Source organism: Podarcis filfolensis (genome assembly GCF_964270895.1).
Source record: "Podarcis filfolensis genome assembly, chromosome: 7".
NCBI lineage: Eukaryota > Metazoa > Chordata > Lepidosauria > Squamata > Lacertidae > Podarcis > Podarcis filfolensis.
Window position 1 is genome coordinate 45,166,647 of NC_139603.1, and position 21,753 is coordinate 45,188,399.

The 21,753-nt window shown below is 40.3% G+C and overlaps 1 protein-coding gene across 5 annotated transcripts in view; it reads left to right on the forward strand.

Annotated features, from left to right (window-relative positions):
- Positions 1–21,753, forward strand: part of MYOM1 (myomesin 1) — a 67,510-nt gene that overhangs the window by 33,516 nt on the left and 12,241 nt on the right. For 3 of the 5 annotated variants that reach the window (XR_014550112.1, XR_014550113.1, XM_083622469.1), the window contains exons 15-29: positions 1,893–2,076; positions 2,519–2,693; positions 4,404–4,525; positions 8,024–8,220; positions 9,048–9,174; positions 10,333–10,517; positions 12,140–12,254; positions 13,659–13,815; positions 14,825–14,931; positions 15,072–15,116; positions 17,632–17,768; positions 18,128–18,272; positions 19,451–19,510; positions 20,851–20,918; positions 21,562–21,675. Coding sequence is in view for 2 of the 5 variants with exons in the window: in XM_083622469.1 (XP_083478595.1) it covers positions 1,893–2,076; positions 2,519–2,693; positions 4,404–4,525; positions 8,024–8,220; positions 9,048–9,174; positions 10,333–10,517; positions 12,140–12,254; positions 13,659–13,815; positions 14,825–14,931; positions 15,072–15,116; positions 17,632–17,768; positions 18,128–18,272; positions 19,451–19,510; positions 20,851–20,918; positions 21,562–21,675 (1,938 nt within the window). In the remaining 3 variants the exon portion in view is untranslated. Of the gene's footprint in view, positions 1–1,892; positions 2,077–2,518; positions 2,694–4,403; positions 4,526–5,385; positions 5,704–8,023; positions 8,221–9,047; positions 9,175–10,332; positions 10,518–12,139; positions 12,255–13,658; positions 13,816–14,824; positions 14,932–15,071; positions 15,117–17,631; positions 17,769–18,127; positions 18,273–19,450; positions 19,511–20,850; positions 20,919–21,561; positions 21,676–21,753 lie in introns of all 5 variants that reach the window. The other 2 variants (XR_014550111.1, XM_083622468.1) reach the window with 1 other exon arrangement.

Here is a 21,753-nt window from a genome sequence, read left to right on the forward strand (position 1 = left end):
TTTGATTTTTTTCCCACTCCACATCAAAGACAAAAATCTCCAACTAGTGTTAAGATTGGGGGCTGGAGCATCAAACTGAAAGGAAAATATTGAATAGGTAGCAGAAACATATTTTTGAGAAGGGTTTGCCATTTCTTCTCCTCATAAGAACATGAGAAGAGACCTGCTGGTTCAAGCCAAAGGCTCGTCTAGTTTAACATTCTGTTAGCCAACCAAATCCCTGTGGGAAGCTCACAAGTAGGTCAAGTCCTTTTGTCATGAACTCCTTTTCTTAATGCAGTATAGAAATAGATTCAGTCTTAACTAGAATCCTGTCTAAAAATAAGAGCAGCCGTCTGTGCTCACACAAACTGATTAGTAGCATAGTTGGGAATGGGTATGTTCTGTTCCAAGCAATGGCCTTGGATATGAGGATTCTGGCTCCAGTGGGGACACATTGAAGACAACAGCTCAGCAAGGCGCAGCAGGGCTGGGTCTAGGTTTTGCTCTCTGTGGAGCTCAGGCTAGTGGCTTCTTAGGAACACAGCTCAAATGTTGTCCCAACACAATTCAGCCTTAGACTAAGCCTTAAATAGGAACTGTAGGACGCTAGCTCTGCCTTCAGTGAGAAGAGCTACTTTTAAGGTAGGGTTGCCACATTTCAAAAAGTAAAAACCAAGACACCAAACGTTGAGGGGTTTTTTTACATTTGCATTTTTTTATTTACTTGCCTAATATCCAGGACCGCCTTTCAGAACCTCCTCCTCCCCCCGCGGACATCAATTCCACCTTTGAAATCCCAGTAATGTCCGGGAAAATCTGGATGTATGGCAGCCTTATTTAAGGGGACCTAGCCTGCTTTAAGAGTCATCAGCTTCAACACAGTTTTGGAGAGGCCATAGCTCCACTAAGGCTTCTGCACTGGAGTCCTTGCTGTCAGAGGATGGCAACTCCAGCTCCACAGAATGAAGTAGCACTGGCATAATGGGCTCCTCTTGCACTGGTGTCTCCAAGTTAGTAAGGACCTCTGGGGCTGATGGTGATTCCCACCCCAAACCTCCTCTCCTAAAGATGGGGAGCCTAACTCATAAGTCATACTAGGATTATCTCCAAGTATTTATTTATTACATTTATATACCACCTTTTATCTTCCAATGATTTTAAGGTGGTTTGCGTAGTTCTCCTCCTCCCCGTTTCATCCTCAACAACCCTGTGAGGTGGTGACTGGCCCAAGATCACTCTGTGAGCTTCATGGCTGAGTGGAGATTCAAACCCTGGTCTCCCAGGTCCTAGTCCAACACTCTAACAATTACGCCTCACTTGCTTTTAAATCTCGCCCCCTGAGATATATTTTCTAATGCTTAATGAGTTGGATCCTGAGAACTGTGCCCAGAAGGAAGCTTGCAGAAGTGGACTTTCCCACTGTCTCCTACTGTCCCCCAAACCCACTTTTGAAGATTGTCGAGCTTTCCTTGATCTGCTCACAGAAGATTTGTTTCTTAGGATGGAAGCCAGTGGGGTTTTTTTGTTTTCATTTTACATCTCCCCCCCCCAAACAAAATTACTGTGGTGTAATTCCACTGCTCATGTTCAGCCAAATGTAATCATAATTATCCACCAAATACACATGCTTTATTACCTCAAAATAGGTTATAGTTAGTCTCTAAGACAAAGTTGGGTATGAGAATATTATCCACATAGGATCTGATCATTTCTGCTGCAGCTAGCAAATCTGCTTTCCATTAGAAACACCCTAAGCTGCAAGTCTCCCACCACGAAAAGTGTGTTCCAACTTAATGATGAAGCACAATGAATCCCTGTAAGAATGTGAATAATTTGCTACTTTCTGCTGGACAGCTGCAAAGTTTCTTGTAAAATACTGATTTTGTCCAATTCTGAACTTCCCATTTCAGTGTGTTGCAGGAACCGAAAACTGGCAGAGAGTGAACACTGAGATACCTGTAAAGTCCCCTCGCTTTGCACTTTTTGACTTAGCTGAAGGGAAGTCCTACCAGTTCCGTGTCCGTTGCTGTAATTCAGCTGGAATTGGTGAGCCCTCAGAAGCCACTGAAGCCACTGTGGTTCGTGACAAACTTGGTAAGTGTATAGTGCAGGCCACTGTGGATCAACTTTAGATGCCTTAGTATTTTTATGAACTTGTTTCTTTTTCTCCCTTGAATGGGAGTGTGTTGGCTTTTATATGTGTTTCCATTTTTTCACATTGCCTTAAGTTAAACCCACGCCTTATGATCAATGCTGTTTCACTGCAGTATCTCTCCTAACGCAGTCAAGGTGGAGGGCATTCATTCCCATGCACACACCCATGCAAAGCTGCTATCACACAGTTAAAATAAACATAAGAATCAAGGTATCTGTACACAAAAGATGTGATCTGCTCACATTTTCCTCTAATTATTAGCCACTTAATAGATTTCAGCATTACATTTAGCACAAGTAACAGAAACGTCGATATCTGGTGTATTTATGACAGCAATGATGACCATTAACTTGTTCTGGTACTTTTATACTTTGTCTCTAGATATTCCTAGTCCTCCTAGCCATCTTGTACCTGTCAGAAATACAGACACCTCAGTAGTTGTCACTTGGACAGAATCCAAAGATGCAAAAGAGTTGATTGGATATTACGTAGAAGCAAGCAAAGTCGGATCTGGTCACTGGGAACCATGCAACAATAATCCTGTGAAAGGCACAAGGTAAGTAGATTAATAGCTGGATTGGAAGCTTGAACTTTTTTATGTGCTAAAAGACAGCTTGCCAGGTTTTTAAAAATACTTCAAAGTTAAAGAATACCTTTCCTCAACTTCAAATTAATGTGTTTGGAATAACGTTGTGGTTTGTGATATTATGCTTCTGCAGCAACTGGCATTTCCAATTCTAATCACTTATTTGCTGGCACAAAGTGAATAATTATAATAAGGCTATTGTTGCAAAAGAGGACATCTGCTGAAGGACGGACACTCTTGGATTTTGCCCAATAGTTGTTATAATATCTCATCCAGAGAAATATGTTTTATTTTTAGAGAAGAATATACAGGGGCACCATTTGTGATTTCACTTATGCAGGGACAACTATCTCTGTAAGGCTGTATTGAAGATGGGATTGCCAAAAGGGAGTCTATTTTAAGAGCATTTCCCCTGCTTCTTAAAAAAAGCACCTCATAATAACAATAGCAATGTTATCCAAACACAGTTTACAGTAACAGGATCTGTGTCCTTGGTATACATAATGCTTAGGCCCATTTCATGTTTAGAATATTTCCCTTGCAGTAGGTAGAAGCATTGAGTTAGCAAAAAATAAAGGAATAAGTACAAGGAATAATTGCAAGTAATCTGAAACACAAGCTGGGATTGTTTTTCCTGCCCTCCCTTAATTGTGTTTCTAAATACATAGTCCTGCCAAAATGCTTGCTTATGAAAACTGCACCAGAATGCAGTATTGTGGTTCGAGGACCCGATCCCCGCGTAGTGGAATGAAAACACAAGGACACATGATATAAGGTTAATGGGCAAGAAAAGGCCACAACTTTATTGATTACAGCAAGTGAAAAGGTATTGGCTTAGGCATTGGATTACGTCAGCTGACTCCACCCCCTCAGAGAGGGGTGAGTCTAAAACAGGGGGGTTTATTCACCAGTAGGTGGAGCCTGTTGATGCTAATCTAACTATAAGCTCTCCCCTGATGTCACCGAGGGTCGTGCCATGGCCTCCCACCACGCAGGCATCGGACAGAATACACGACCGCCGGATTCCTTTAACGGAATACCCAAAATTGAAGGCGCAGGCGATGGCCACACCTAGCCCTTCGACACACCACAACACATTATTCCAATGCCTAACCTACCCACCAATACCACGAAAGTTGTGACGATTGCTACGAGGTAGGCGAAAAAAACCAAAAAGCCTAATGCCAAATGGAAAAATTCCTACCAGGCCCCCCGGACAACCAGGGCGACCAACCTAAGGTCCATAGCAAGGCCAAAAGAAAACTGAGACCCTGAGCTCTAAGGGAGTGGAGGGTGGGTGACTCGCGACGGGACGACGAAAAGTGAGGCCGGAAGGCTGGTGCCGCAGCAATTTAGGCTGCTAAACACGCCCCCTCGCAGGCACCTGGTTGGGTGCCTGCCCGTGGGTGTGGGCGTGGGCGCCAGCCAGGTGAGTGGGAGGCAGGGGGCTAACGCCCCCTGCTTGAGGCGGAGTCCGGCTCCCGACCACAACCACTCCCCTCTCTTGCAGGAGGAGAGTCTATACAGTGCTGCCCCATCTGAGATATCCTTTGTAGTCCATACCTTGGGTTCTTGGAACTTTTAAAGAGTAAGGTCCAAATGCAGCATATCATAGAAGGGCTCAATTGTTTGCAAAATCTGAAATCTGATGGTGCAGTCATTAGTGGTGTTTTACTTTAGATTTACTTGCCATGGACTTACTACTGGGGATCACTACACTTTCCGTGTCAGAGCTGTTAATGCAGCAGGACTCAGTGAGTATTCACAGGAGTCAGAAGCCATTGAAGTCAAGGCAGCTATTGGTAAGTGACCTCTTGTTCCTATACCAGAAGTGGAAAACAGTATTACGAGTATTAAAGACAGGGGTGCAATTAACTAATAATATTTATTTGCAGTACTGTTTGTGCACATTGACTATGCCTTGGTAATATTTTGTATTTCACTTTCATCGTTTCACAGTCATCATCCAGTCACCATGCACTTGTAGACTTCTCACCTTCACCATCCCAGACTTCCTTGGGTGTGTTCCCTGTAACTCTGTATAGAAAATAAGTTCACCTCACATCATTCTCTCAAATGACCTGGCAGTCTGATTCCATGCAGTGGTATATATTTCACCTCTAACATCCCCTAGCTTGCAAAAGTATGCTTGTTAATTTCCATGCCTAATTTGCTTCATTGCTTGATTCCAATAATACAATGATTTTTATGTCTTCATGTTCCAAAGTCTTTTTATTTATATTGTAATTTACTGTTGAGATATTTGGAATGATCCGTGCATTAATAATCCTATTAATTGAAGAACTTTGCAACTTCAGAGATCATCTGTGTAACATGCTTCTGAGGTTTCTTTAACAGATCATATATCCCTCCAAATAGTTGAGCATTAATGTAGTACTTTCAATATAATGGATATTGTTCAGTCTAACATTCAGAAGAATCTTAACAGCATGCAAGTATTAACTGCTGAGGTGTATGGTATTATATGCTGATGACAATTTCATATAAATCAAACCATACAGCGTATTGTCTGTGAGTGTATCTTTTGATGTCCTGTCTCTGTCATGCTTTGTGTCCATTTCTTCATTCATTTGAATAATGGAGAACTGGGAATGAATGGACTCTAATTTCAAATGTCTTTGTTGTTTTCTGGCAATTTTAGGGGGAGGATTGCTTCATGATATATGTCCTGGACTAAGTGGTAAAGCTGATGGACTAACAGACCACACTGCCAACTGGGAAGGCATGCATGAGTCCTCCCAGCCAATCTTTGACACAGATGCTTTGTTAAAACGCAATGCTAAACCTAACAGGCAAACAGTGCCCGATAGCTCTGGTAAGCAGAGGAGTCCGACAGACAATAAAGTGAGTGAAAAAGTTCCATCTCCTTCACCACAAAAAGCAGCTACCAAGCAGGCAAGTAAGTCTCGTCCTGAGGACCGCTCAGCACTGCAGAGAATGAAAAAGAAAGGTGATATAGGTGAGCGTTGGTCATATGCGGTGCTTTCATCATTTAGCGCCTTCATTTCAGACACTTAATCATCTGTGATCATCCAAGCTCCAAAAACTCATCCTTGCCAATGCTACATTTTCCACCATCTCCATCTAATAAATGCTCTGCTCTCTACCAAAGGTCATTATGTATACTGGCAATTAGAGCTATGGCACATATGTATGTTGCATCTAACAATGAGCTTGCATGATGCATTCATTTGCTAATTGATTAGTGTTGTTTAGGCTTATTCTAATTAACTGTAAAAAAAATACATATGTCACATCAATATCAGCTTGGTGACATTTATGCTTTCTTAGCACTTTGTATTTAGTTTTTGCAAAATCATGGTACAGTGGAAGTGAAAAAGGGAAGATCAAGTTGGACACACAATCATTGTTTGGTATATCATCACCATTTTTGTTACCTAGTAAATCGGAATTTGCCAATCTTTTGAGGCCTGGAGACACATTTGGCAATCTAAAAGTCTGCAAAATACCCATTTCACAAAATAAAAAAGTTTAGAACCCCACAAAAATGCAATACAATTGATACACCCACCCATGAGTGAAACGCAGACAAAATTGCAGGCAACCAGTGAAAGAACAGACAAAGAAACAAATATGATTTTAAAAAGGAAAAAGGGGACTTGGCAACCACCAGAGAGGGGTGAGCAGTAGTAGTTTTTAGGATCAGATTGTTTCTTCCCATTGAGGATCTGACCAAATAGAGAAAAACAATGTCCACCTGAAACCAAGCGTATAAGCAGTACCTAGGACAGCAGAGCAGACAGGCCCCATACTTGTTTTTCACATCCTGAAAGCAGAATGTTCACATTCCATTTAAAGCTGCATGGGCAGAAGGTGGCTTACAGTTAAGTGCAAGATGCGAATCTACACTCTCCAGAGAGATAGTGAAGATCTGTCTGCTATTCTAGTCTATGAAACAGAACAGCAAAATACTATATACAGCAATACTGTAGATTATAAAATAATAGATTTGAGATAGGCCTGTGATCATCTAATTTAAGCCTTTGCTTTGAGGCATGGTTGCTAATGCATCAGTTCACACATACCTGAATATGGATAAACTTAACCTGAACCTGGGTAACGGACCGTTTCTACAAACATGTTATGGTAACAGTAAATTCAGTGAGCCATAATTAAATCTTATTTATTGGAAAACGTTCTCCATCTTATCCCATCAGATTCATTACAGCTTCCAACACACACACACACACACCCCACTCCAGGACTACAATTCGAAATCCAGCCAAAAGGCCAAAACAACAACCTCAATTCAACCTCTAAATCCAATTGAAAGTAACAAACCTCTTTGTTTAATGAAGGCTACAGAGGTAAGCAGAGGGATGGACCTCAGCAGCAGATAATTCACATAACCTCAAGGCACCTGCTGAAAAATTCTTGCTCCATCTGGTTACTGGTTCTTATTTCTCTTTTACAAATGGGCTTTAAGGAAAGCTTGTCCCATAAATCTTGTGAAAATCCACACAGTTGATTGCAAAGATTCCTTTGGAAATTTAGTAAGTTCCTTTTTCTAATTAAATCAAGTTGGGATATGATAAACTTCTGTAAAAAAGATTAATCAATTGAATGGTGGAATTCCCACCATAACAACACCCAAGAGGTGAAATCTGACCATAATTAATAATGACCAGTGACAGGTAAGGTCTATTTCAACATGACATTGCAGTTACAGGAAGAAAATATCACGTGTGAATGTTGTGATTGGAAAGATATTTTCTTCATTTTTTTTCTTACCATATGTAAAAGCATTGCTCCAAATATTTTCAGTTATCCTTCAGTTGGTCTGCTGTCTTACGATGTGCATATACTTTCCGTAAGGTAGGTATGCCAAGATGTGCAATTATACTATCAAACATGAAGAGGGTTGGTTTTATTTTTTTATTTTTAAACCTGTAAGGGAGCGGGAATGAATTCAGCAAAAGAATATAGATCACTGACATCTCCAGATATTTTTAAAGCACAATTCTACCATGGTTTTCATTCTGCATTTTCATTGTTTTGAAGGAGACTTATCATTTCTTAAGAGCTGAAGTCACACCGTAGGTCAGATTTTTTTCTAAACAGCAAGTTCCAAAAGGTCTCTTCTCTTGCATAACATGGATTTCGGAAGCCTGTATTCATTATCCAGGAAGTGTTTCTGTGGACTGCTAGAATTTTGTTTGGGAGAGATCTGAATCCAAACAAATGTTTGATTTGACTAACTTCTATCATAACTTTTCTATAACTTCTGTCATAACTATAAACTATTCCCTCTAAAACAGCTCCTCCATCTCCACCATATGACATCACGGTGCTTGAAAGTGTTCATGACTCAATGGTCCTTGGATGGAAACAGCCGAAAACTGTCGGTGGAGCTGATATAACTGGCTATTATGTGAATTACCGGGAAGTGATTGGTGGAAAACCTGGAGAGTGGAAAGAGGCTAACATTAAGGCAGTTAGTGAGAGGGCATACAGGGTAAGAGATTGGTTTTATTACTGCTAGACACTAGGCCTCTGCCTGATTTTTGGCATTACCTGCTCCCCAGGCCCATTCTTCCCATGTTATTCAAGAGCCCCACATCCAAACACTTTGGAGAGGCTTTTTGGTGGTGCAGGTGGTTGCTGCTAGAAAGAGGGGACAAGAACCTTACCTTACATGAACTCCTTAGGTTAATTTATTTTCGGATCCAAACCTATAATCTGATTTATTTATTTTGCTCTGCATGCTATTTTAATTGCACTCATTCTGTTATATTTTCTTTTCTTAATGTAGTTTTGTTTGCAGTTATCAGACATAATTAGTGTATTGGATATGTTCTCTATGTCTGTGTAGTCTATACTTTTGTAGGTAAAAATTAAAAAGCAATGCTTGGGTTGACAGCATCAGAAAGCTGCTTGACTTGTGTCATTATAGGATCTTAAGCCTGATGCAGATTGAAGGTGCAAGTTACAACTATTTCTAAATCAGGCATATAAAATGGCTCTATATGTGTGTGTGTGTCTATATATCTATATCGGGCATAGGCAAATTTGGCCCTCCATATGTTTTGGGGCTACACTTACCATCATCCCTGACCACTGGTCCTGTTAGCTAGGGATGATGGGAGTTGTAGTCCCAAAACATCTGGAGGGCCGAGTTTGCCTATGCCTGATCTATATCTATCTATCTATATGTGTGTGTATAAAAATATATCTATATAAGAAGGCAATATGAAGTATCATTTGCAACATTAAAGATGAATGAATTGTTCACTAAAATGTTGCATGCCATATTAACTTTTCTCCCCCCTATCCATGATGTAGCTCCATGACTTGAAGGAAAATATGACGTACCAGTTTCAAGTGTCTGCTGCTAACCTAGCTGGCCTTGGCCCTCCTTCTCCAGCTAGCAAGTCCTTCAAATGTGAAGAATGGACCATTGCTGTTCCAGGTTAGAAGCAGTAAGGGGTCTTTAGAGTTGGTAGGAGTAGCCTTCTTCAATCTGACATGCCAAACTGAACTTTCCACAAGATAAGAAGGAAATACACAGTATGCCAACTGGGATAGCAATTTATGTATGATCCTAACAGGCTACTTGCTGTTAGGAAAAAAATGCTTCTGTGAGTGCTAAACACTTTCTAAAAAGCTGTTAGATTTTGAAGATAGCTCCTACTATCTTCAGGGCCTTTGTCATGGTTTCCTTGGTTCCATCAGGTTCAGTCACAGGATGGCAGGCTCTGGAGGAAGATGAGAACGAATGGAAGGGCAAGACAAGAACAAGTCCTCTCCTTCTCCCAGTCCTATCTGGCCCTACTACGGAAATAGGACTTCCAGCTCCCTCCCCTGGAAGAGAGATCGTTGGAATTTGGGGAGGGCTTGGGGTTGCAGATCAGAGTAGCCAAGCAGCTGTGTCCGATGCTCTCTCCCAGGACCAGGTGCCACCTTAGGAGAAGGGATTAGATGTTTCCAGATAGACTATGTACCTGCTTGCAGGCTAGCTGCTGATGTAGGAACAGGCACTCAAGGGCTATGCCCACCTCAGTTTCAAAGCTGAATTGGTGGGCATGGAAAACTTATTAGAACACCTCACTCTCTTGCAGCCTTGAGCTTCTTGTAACTGACCCTGAACTCAAGTTCCTTGGCCATTTTTCCTAGATTGGGTCCATCTCAGCTAACCTTGTGAGCTCTGTAAATGAAATAGCTCTTCTGTTGCTGCTGGGTCTATATCATTAATCTGTCTTTAAAAAAAATTCTTTCCTTACTCAAAAGTAAGAGCACCCACTGTTGGATTTTGAACCAGGAGCCTGGACAACCTTTAATATGACCTTAATATGACAAACAGGGCTCTTCTAAATATAAACACCTGTTTGGTTCTCCAAAATTTGCCAAGCAAATATTCAAAATGGGATGCTCTCGTTACATGGTGATGTAGCATGGATAAAGAGAGATGAAAGTCACGGTGACAGCATTTTCTTCTTTAATATGAGCTAAGTTTAGGTCACAATTTGATTAAAGGTTGTTGTTGTTGTTGCTATTATTTCTTCTGTATTGTGTGCTAATCACTATTGTGACCTCAGTTGTATTCTTCTGTCATTTGCTTATCTTTCAGGACCACCCCATGATTTGTCATGCAGCGAAGTTAGGAAAGATTCTTTGGTTATATTGTGGAAACCACCAATTTACATTGGCCGAAGTCCTGTAACTGGTTTTTATGTTGACATGAAAAAAACAGATGCACCAGAGGAACATTGGAGGAGTGTGAACGAGAAAGCTGTTGCAAACAAATTCTTCAAGGTAAGCCAGTTTAGGGAACAAATAATTGTATGATGACTGATACTGAACCCTAATTGTTACACATTTCATTTTTCTGGCAATTCCTTGTGGGTTTTAGATTGCTTAGGAACTGTTTTGCCTTCAGTCACACCCATAAAAATCTACTGCAGTTGCACTGGGCGGAAATCTGATTCACTACATCAGAAATAGAAGTAGAGTGTTAAGCAAATAGGATGACGTGTTCAGTGGTTGCATATATTTGTAGAACAAATGAGCCACTCAAGCTCATGAGCATTCTGTTCAGACATGTGCTGGAAGCTATATGACAAGATGGCTCTTTTTTATATATACACCACACCATGTCATCTTGTTTTACCACAAATTTATGATTTCTATTTCTATAACATTTGAATATACAGTTTCACAGAACTGGTCCTAAACATAGGATTATCTGCATTTAGAGTCTTGATTCCTTTCCAAGGATGGGCAAAGTCTAACCAATGCTAAGCACTTTTAAATCCCATTGGTTTCAATGGGAGAATTACACATATTGTGAAATGGCTCCTAAAAGGGACTTAAACCTATGCTTGGGTTTGGCTGGATAATTTCCTGCATCGAGGATGGGGAACCTGTGACTATCCAGGAGTTGATAGATTACTACTTGCATCACAAATGAGCGAAGCCTGCCCAATGGATGTCCAAGCTAGTCAATGCACCAGGAAAAAAGAGAAGGGAGGTGAAAGATTTTCATAAAGAGTAGGGGGGCAGGCATTAAGGGTGAAGCTAAGGTGTTGTGGAAGGGTTAGGGCTCTAAAGACCTTATAGAAGGAAACGAGACTTACCATAATGGTGTGAAAGGGGCTGTTCTAGCACATGAAGCAATGTAGAAGATGGCACGAAAAGTGAGCTATGAGAACCAAACAAATAAAGCAATGTTATCAAAAGCAATGTTATCCCACCCAGCTGGAACAAGTTGAAGTTATAAGCACTCCTAAAGAAGTGGTATCTAGGGAACAAAGAAGAGAGGAGCTACATGCTGATAGGCAATCAAGGAAGTAACAAATTCAAGACAAGTCAATGAATAGAGTCCATTATGAGTTGGAAATATCTTCAGAGTAAGAAACAAAATAAGAAGAGAACCAGCTTCTACACTGGGAAGAGAAAGGGTCAGAAACTAAAGGCTCATGTAAAAAGCTAGTGTAGTTATTAGAAAACATTTCCATAGTAGTTTATTAAATTTGTGGTGTTGGTTTTTGTACCACAATTAAAATCTGTTTTAATTTTTGTGAATAGTGTGGTGCACAGTCTGTATGCCTGTGCCTACAGGGGCATTGAGCTCTAAGGAAAATACCTGAGATGACATGGTAGCTGGTTGTATCTCTACATGCAGCTGTTCCTTTCTAGAACTATGGATAAGAAGCATCCAATGACTCTAGTCTGCTACTTAGTCTCCACTAAGAATTCTAATAACATGGGAGCATTTCAGTGGCTCATGGTGCCATGCTCCATCTTGAGTGCTTTGTGAAGCAAATCTCGTGAACAGCAACAGTGAAGTTCAGGTGGACACCAGTCTTCACAGCTTAATCTGCAGGCACAGCCTAAAAATATTCACTCACTGCTCTCCTGGATTTTGTTTTCAATAGATCACTGGCCTAAAAGAAGGCACCAGTTATGTGTTCCGTGTACGAGCAGCAAACCAAGCTGGAGTTGGGAAGCCTTCAGATCCCACTGACCCTGTAATAGCTGAAACTCGACCAGGTTTGTTCATGTTTATTTGGTTCCACTGAGGGCAAAGTAAAAATGTCTGTATATATAAGAATGATTAGAAACAAACACAGTCTGCACTATAGTTATGAAAAGGAAGCTGAACCTTACATTACCTCTTTAAGTGCCTGCATCTCCTCTCAAATAACAGAAGACTTAGACAAGTCTACTTCACTCCACCCCATCACATATTTGATGTAATCCACAAGCAAGAAGACACCAGAGGAGATTGTGGGGATAAGCTGAGGGGTAGACATAAATGTACTCTCCTCTTCTAGAAAGAGAAGAAACAATCATAATCCCACCCTGAATCTCCAGTGTCCTCGTTCCTAAGTTTTTATGGTGGTAGCAAGAGATTATTTAGGATCATTGTTCCACTGAATATTTGTTCAGATTTTTAGGCAGCATATAAAATGCACAATGTTAGATGAAGTACACAAACTAAAACTGGTGAAGCGTCAGTTGAAGTACTGTTCACCAGCTTATCAAATGACACCGTGGGTCCCCCCCCCCGGGGGGGGGATATTCTAAGGCAGTGAGGACTTTCCCCCTATACTTATATACTATCCACATCCTTACTATCCTTGAATTATTTCCACCTCTCTTAGTTCCTATTCTGTTTTATATATTTTATTTTGAGCCCTAGTTGGTGACTAGATTTCTTGTCATGGAGAACCATGCTGGATCAGGCCAAAGGCCTATCTCATGGGTAGGCAAACTAAGGCCCGGGGGCTGGATCCGGCCCGCAGACAGTCTGGGAATCAGCGTGTTTTTACATGAGTGGAATGTGTGCTTTTATTTAAAATGTATATCTGGGTTATTTGTGGGGCATAGGAATTCATTAACCCCCCCAAATAATATAGTCTGGCCCCCCACAAGGTCTGAGGGACAGTGGACCGGCCCCCTGCTGAAAAAGTTTGCTGACCCCTGGCCTATCTCATCCAGCATCCTGTTTTCACAGTGGGCATTGGGAATCCTGAATCCTGCCTCCCCAAGTGGAAAAGTGTTTCCACAGTTGCCTCTTCCATCCTTGAATCTTAGCTTGACAACTGAAGCCAGCGTAGGAGCCAACTCCTAGGGGCCGTGGGGGCTTTGGCTCACACAATAAAATATTTGAGGGGGCCAGGGCCCCACAAAGTTGATGGGCATTCCCTTTCAAATGGTGTGGAGGGGCGGGGCTTACCTCGGCCCCCACAATATTTTATTCAAGTTGGCACCCCTGGGAGTCAGACTGTATCCCTTGTGTCTGTTGTAGCTAGGGGTCCTCTTTTTCTGGTGAACTCTATTTCTCTGATATGATAAAAGTGTCAATTTGTCCCCACGGCAATATTCTATTTATGCTCAGCATCTGAAGAAAATAGATGACAGTTTTTAAAATGCTTTCTTTTGATCTTCTAGGAACAAAAGAAGTTGTGGTTGAAGTAGATGACAATGGAGTAATTTCCCTGAACTTTGAATGTGATCAGATGACTGCAGACTCTAAATTCATCTGGTCCAAGAATTATGAACCAATTGATGATGATTCGCGGTTAGCCATTGACACCAAAGGTGGAAAGTAAGAAATTTCAGAAATTCAAGGACTCCTTCTATGGGATCACATTACTTGTTTTCTTTATGCTCTTTTCACATGCAGATTATATTATTGCAATGAGATTCCAGTCTGACCAGTCTAAAACTGTTGGTAGTACAAAATGATACATGTTATTGAAAAGAATTCAGTGACTCATAGGCATATTGTGCCTGTATGGGGTTTTTTTCTTCTTCGTAGCATACAGTAGTTCAGATATGTGTGCAATTTATATCTGGACTGCAGCACAAAACAGGAGAAAAGGCTAGATCCCCTCACACTCTGCCAGAGCCCCAGTCCAAATTGCTCCATCCCTGTGATTAAATTTAGGAAATACAATTGTGTGGGGAAATCCAGTCACAGATTGAACAGTTTGGTTCTTGAATGTTATTTTTCTGATCTTTGGTTGAACACTCAAATTGTGTTATTTTACAGCACTTTAGATTTAACCCATGAGACCACAGTAGTTTGTGCTCTGACTAGAGATGAAGAAGAAATTCAAATCAGCTTGCATTTAAAGCAAAATCCATCAGATTTGCACTGTCTGAAACAATACACAGTCCTTCAAAATTCATGCTTACCCAAATTTTGCAATGCAGTTCTCCAACCAGTGTTTTAAAAAAATGCATATATTAGGGGAAATTGATTGCAAAAAATGTGTAAATTAGTCAAAATTGCATATAAAAATGTGTTTGGAGAAATTTGCACTAAAATGCTGATGAGGATTTTTTTCTAAAAAGCAGACTGCAGCAAAATGTGAAAAACTGAAATTAAGACAGGGAAGATGAGAAATTGAGAGAACCAAAATTGAGAAATCCTTCCATCCTAAATTCTGACTGCTTGAAACATTCTATCAAAATAAATGAAATCCACCTTAATAACTGAGCTAACAGTACCTCACGCACATACTTGCCAGATATTGTATGTGGGTGTTCTCTGATATTTGATTTTAACTTGTATCGGTTGGTTGCTTATACAAAGCTCTTTTGTCTTAAAGGTCAAAAGCTATCTTTAAAGATCTCAGTGAAGACGATTTGGGCATTTACTCCTGTATTGTAACAGACACAGATGGAGTCTCATCAAGCTATACCTTAGATGAGGAAGGTGAGCACCAATATTCTTTCGTCCGCCTGACAACCTTTCCCTTTGCCTACGTCACATGGCATGAATGATCATACCGTAAAATGTGCCAATATGCCAAACAAATGGCTTCTTTTTTATATACATCTGCCTTTCTCTTGCAGAAATGAAACGCCTGCTTGCACTCAGCCATGAACACAAATTTCCAGGTAAGTCACAACAAAATAGTTAAGTGGAAAAAGGCATCAATGTTTGTGGCATATTTCAAAATAAGGGCTTCCAAGCATCAGCCTGCTGGATAGTCATATGCAGTGCTTTTTTCCTAGAAAAATAGGTGCCAGTACTCACCATGAAGTTGTTACAAAAAGTACCACACTTTTTAACAACCAAAAAGAGGTGCCGGTACTGTGTACCCTTGAGTGCCCCCTGAAGAAGAAAAGGCACTGGTCATATGAATGCTTGAGACAGTCTGATGTGGTCCTGTTACAGGTATCAACTTCTAATGGATGCCTGATTAACGTCCACACATAGCATGGACTATTCTCTTCCTCAGGATGTTTGCTTGACTCTTTTTCTGTCACAGTTTCACAAGCACATGGTTCTGTTCCCCCAAGGTTAGGGATGTCATTTTCACATTTGTGACATTTTTTATTCCTGTAGTCATTACAGTATTGTGATTTGAGTCTAAAATGGAATGCTGCACATGCTCAGAGTATTACTTTTTGAAATCCAGATTGGCAAACTTGGGAGGGGGGTGCTGTGTGTGTTTTGCTCTTACATATCAGATTTCTGAAGCACAGAAAGGCAGTGGGGGAGGGAGGGAGAGAATAGAAATGTTAGTTGTGTAGTGCACAATTAAACTAATACATCACTGTCTAAAGGTCTACTTCCTTAAGACTATTGAGTCCAGGGTCTAAAATTACCAAGCTGCACCACTCCTGTGCTTGCTTTCTGTTCTATTTTAGGCTAAAATATTCACAGCTAATTATATACAAGGGCCTAAAACTGCCTCAGAACTGACAGCATGACACAAGTAGCATTGCACAAAGTTTGTTTTTTGGTGTGTGTGTTTCTTACACCCACGGGTTAATGCAAGCACAGACACATGTGGCATTAACTTGTTTGGGTTTACATACCCTAAAACATTTCTCCAATGAAAATAGGGACATCCTAAGGAAAAGTGGGACATTCCAGGATCAAATCAGAAACCGGGCCAGCTTCTCTAAATCAGGGACGTACCTGGAAAATAGGAACACTTGGAGGGTCTGGGTTTAGAAGTTATGCAAGGTCATAAGGTTGCCTCCTTCTATTCACCTTCAGGTGTTGCAATAATAAATAGCTTTTTCACAGGGGCATTTCAGTGCCTGTTTCTTGAAGCTTCCCTCACCTCTCCTTCTGGCTCATGGACCCTGCTTATTGGGGATTAGACTTATTCAAAAACAGGCCACAAATTAAGATGCAGTTGCCTTGCTGGTCTGTGTTCCAGTCTAAAGGATCACAAGGAAGGGCAAACAAAATGAAATAATGATCTGCCAGTGTCCTACATCCCTAGCATCTTGGGTTCTTTTGTCACAAGGCTATGGCAGATTCCCCAGCTTTTGCTGCCTGGTTTCCATGGAGATATGATGCCAAGTAGAATCTAAATTTGGGGATTTCATCTGTTTACTTGGTACTACTTCTGCAGAATAAAATTCTTGTCTCTCACTAAAAACTTGCCGCCCCCACCCCCCCCCCCATAATATTACCTATTAAGTTTTAAACTTGGTTGTACTCATTTATGCCATAATTTCTTCGCTGAGCATTAAGTAGATGACCTTGTAGGTTAAAATGGATGCATGTCAGAAGGAAATTAAGCATATCTTAAATGTTTCCAAGACTATGGAACATTAGAAAGAAACAAATAGAGAGCAACTGGCATTTGTTCTTGGGATTGGGTACTAATAACTAACTGGCACCTGCATACATAGCTAGAATATTGATAAGGACACCCAATAAACCCTGGGTTCTGACATTTTTACCAGGGGAAAATATTGTCGAGGAAAGCTCTGTGAAAGAAAACTCAGCAAAATTGTTATGAGGAGAAATGACAGCAGAACACTTCATTTAATCCTGTGTGCACATAATCAATGTATAGAGGGGAGCAATGGCAAGCTTTGCCCTGGTTGTGTTTGCAGTGTACCTGTGTGCATTGATAATGTATGCCTGTAGGCTCATAGGCAGGGTCAGTAACTGCAAAAAGCAAAATCCTCAACCACATGTATGAGCCTTTTGTGTACCGTTCTAGTGCACATATTGGCATGCATTGAAAGAATGCCGAAGTACAACAGTGCCCAGAATTCATTGTGTGGGGGAAATGTACTTTAAAGCTATAGTGTGTACGTGGCCAGAGAGAGAGAGAGAGGTTTCAGGGGAAAAGCAAGAGTGGAGTAGAGAAATGCATTTCATGTCAGAGAAAGTATAAATATATGCAGAACAAATATTGCAAGGACAACAATAGAAAAAAATTCATTGTGGTTTGTTTATCTGCGTTCATGTTATTCTACATGAATAACACAAGCTTTGAAACATCTACCTGTGTAGATTACAAGCTTCCATCATTTAGAAAAAAATAAAGACAGAATAAGCCAGAGATTAACAATGGAGGAAATTTGTCCAAGAACTAGTAAAGTCGGTGCTTGTGAACACACCAAAAACATCCATTGAGGCTCTACTTCTTTGCTGCAGTTGTCCCCCTTAAGTCTGAATTGGCAGTTGAAATTCTGGAGAAGGGACAGGTGCGATTCTGGATGCAGGCTGAGAAACTGTCTCCTCATGGTAAAGTCAACTTTGTATTTAACGACAAGGAAATTGTTAATGGAGAGGTAAGTGGTTGGAACTAACTGCTTCTGTAACAGGGTGTTATCCAATGCACTCCTTCTGTTAGCAAAAGGATTTATGCTCACACCACAGAAGTTCCCCTGCATGCACCCCACACACTCCCCAAATCTACTCCAGGGTGTGGTTTGAGTGAAAACCCAAAATAGACTTTTGGGGGGAGAAGGAGAGAAGGTTATATGTGCGCCCAAAATTCAGCTGTAAACTTACCACTTAACATTATGTCTGTATGTACTTTAACATTGTGGGGTTGTTTCTAAGAAATCATCCAGGAGGCTTTGAAAACATTCTATTTTGGGAGATAGGAAGATGACTTTTCTGCTCACTTTTATGTTTTCTCTTGAAGAAATACAAGATGAAGGTTGACCACACTTCTGGTATGATTGAAATGGTTATGGATAGACTTGAAGATGTGGATGAAGGCACCTATACCTTTCAAATTCAGGATGGCAAAGCAACCAATCAGTCCAGTCTTGTTCTCATTGGTGACGGTAAGAGTTTCTAATATGCCTTTTTAGAATTTGGTACTATGGTTTAACATACATTTGTAGAAGGTTAATTTTCTTTAATCAGAAACTAGACTTGTATGCCAATTGTACTTTTTGCAAATTTCATTTAATGTTTTTATTGTACAGTGGAAAGTGTTATGTTTCAGACAGTAAATTATGAAACTACAGAAGTGCTGCCAACTGATTAATATGGAACGTGTGTTGCAGGAGTAGAATTTTGCATAGAAAACCCTATAGAAAACCTTAAGAAAAGAGTGTTCTAGGCTGGGATCCAAATAAAGACATAACTAGTTCCTCCCTTCCAGTGAAACGTTTGTTTTCTGAACAGAAGCTGTTGAAGGCATACAGCAAACTATGTTGAAATTTAAGGGAGTTTCCAAAGCATGCTGTCATCACCAGTCAGTGACCTCATGAAGTATATATTTACTGTTGCAAATAATTATTTGAGTTTATACTAAAAATGGGATTGACAGAAACAAAATGCATCCCCTATGAATGATAATAATTCATACTTATCATTATTTAACATGTACTTGGCACCTGTAGTGTGCAACTTACAATGCAATGCTTTTCTCTGTGATTCTCACCTCAAACCAGTATTGTTATTGCTAGATATTGTTGTTGTTTTTGTTTTGCTTAAGTGAAAACCTATAAGAATTTGTGTGGCTCAGTTATTTACCACATGTGGAATTTTAATAGTGGTGTGGACTATGCAGGTCAGCTGTGATAATAACATTGTGAGTAGATTAGTTCAGCATTTGTTGTGAATAATAATTAAAAACTACTTTACAATATCATATCACTCTCATCCTGTTCTGGTCAGTCAGTGCTCAAAATGGGGCAGGATCATGTGGAATGCCATCCTGCTTTTTTAAGATAGACGTAAGATTGGCCCACTTCTTTTTTCAACAGACATAAAAACAGCCTTTGAATTTGAAACAAAACCATCCCATTCCCATCCCCTTCTATGGTCTAGTCATGCTTTTAAAAGTTATTTACTCATAATTAGCTCCACCATATTGGAATATACATTCCATTAAAAATCAATTGCACCCATCCAGTTCATGATTCTGCAAGTGCGTCACAGCCGGCTTAGGTGTGCAGATCTTCTGTCTCTCAAAGATGGCTATATTTTAATCTCTTTATTTAAAAATGTCTAGTGTTCCAGAAACTACAGAAAGAAGCAGAATTCCAGAGGCAAGAGTGGTTCAGGAAGCAAGGTAAGAAATCATACAAAAAGGAGAAGACTATTGAAACATTTCAGCTGATTTAATTCAGTTCTGTATGTCTAAAATTTAATGAGCAAATTTTTTAAAGGGCATTTAAAAAGGCAATTATTATATTTTTCTTTTTCTTACCCACTAGATTTCAAGAGTCATCCTCTGAATGACTGAGAACTTTCCCCTTGAAGTCTGTTTGCAGGTGGTTTGCATTCAAACCACTTGCCAAACAGACATCAAGAGGGATTGGTCTCAGTGCTCATAAGCTGATCAGTACTGAGAGCCATCCCTTTTGAATGCTGATTGGCCCTGACAGCCAGCCCTTCAAAGGTGTTCGGCAATCCCCTTTCAAGTTCTCGCCTGATGTCATAATGATGTTAGGTGCTTGCAGGTGGACAGCTCCATCAGTTTGTCAAAGTTGGCCTACAGGAGTGTGGGAGAAGGAGGGACCAGACTGGTCAGCAGTTCCACACCCCTGCCTTAGAAAAAAGAAGACCACTTTGCATAATTTTCCCTGAACGTGCTTCGCCATTTGTTTATTTATTGCTAGCAGCTTTCACCCTTTACACTGCCATGTCTAGGGAGCTATAAAGTAGGGATGGAGGATAAAGCTGAATTTCTCAAATTTGCGGTTTCTGAAACAATAAGAGAAAATTCCCACTGAAGATTCTGATGCAGTCTCCAACCAATTTTTTTACAAAAATGCATATATTAAGGTGAAATGTGTATAAAAATGAACTTATTAGTGAAAGTAAGATACCCAAATCTATTATATTAGAAGAATACATGCAAAATACTAGTCAAAACTGCATACCAAAATGTATTTATTAGGAGAAATTTGCACTAGAATGCTGAAGAATTTCCATAAGGATTTAAAGAAAAACAACTCGCTACAGAAATATGGAAAAAAAGAAGAATTTAAGACTGGGAAAATGTGAAACTGAAAGAAATGAAATTGACAGATCCTCCTATCCCTATTGTGGAGGGTACAAAAGGGAGGCCAGAGTGCCAGCACAGTTGCCACTTATAGTGGCGGCAGCAGCAACAAATCCTTAGGGGAAGAGAAAGAAGCTGTATTAACTGTAATGCCACAGTTAATGGTGCGCCCCACCCCCAAGAATTTCTCCTCCTGCTGCAGAACTTCTGTATAATGGTCCCCACACTTCATCTTTCCACAAATTGGGGGAGGAATTTTGAGGGGCTGTTTGTGCTCAGCTCTTGTTGCTCAGCAACAACAAATCTAGAGCATATAAAAAATAGAGAGCAGTATGAAAAAAATATTTGATTCTGCCTGTGTCATGATTTCTGAGGGGATTTATTTTGTATATCATTTCAAACAGGTCCACATTTTGTTGAGTATCTGGGATGGGAAGTTACCCCTGAATGCAATGTGTTACTGAAATGCAAGGTAAGAAACAGCTACAGTTTGGGTAGTTTGTGAAAAAAGAAGCACAAGTCGCAAACACAAGATCTGTTAGTGGTCAGCTGGCTCTTGGGTGCATTTACAGAATCCAGGATTGTACACTGATCACAAACCTAATGGTCGCTATCACAGATCCAGTACAGTGGTACCTTGGTTCTCGAATTTAATCCATTCAAAAACCAAGGTGTGGCTTCCGATTGGCTGCAGGAGCTTCCTGCACTTAAGTGGAAGCCATGTCGCACATTCGGATTCCGAAAAACGTTTGCAAACAGGAACACTTACTTCCGGGTTTGTGGCATTCGGGAGCCGATTTGTTCGACAACTAAGCTGTTTGAGAACCAAGGTACTACTATATTGCCTTCTCAAATATTGATCTGTACTTTGAAATCACATTACAAATTTGGTTATGATGTCTTAAAGTTGAACAAACAACTTTCCAAAATATATAGTGGATAGTAGATATAGGATGCTTGTTTTGGGCCTCAAGACCAAGAACCGAGTGAACAAATGGTTTGAAGAATCTTTATCTACTTTCTGCATTGTTTGTTCATGTTCTGCTACCCAAAGCAGGCTGTTTTATGCATGTGTTCTATATAAAAGAAAGTACATTAGCATACTTTCATTTTAGGTAGCCAATATCAAGAAAGAAACGCACATTGTTTGGTACAAAGATGAAAGAGAGATAATGGTTGATGAAGAACATGACTTTAAGGATGGCGTATGTACTCTGCTGATAACAGAGGTGAGTGGCCCCCTTCTCCCTTGATGCTTCCACTTCAGATGTGGCAGATTTCCTAAATGGGCAGTGCTTCCAGAGATG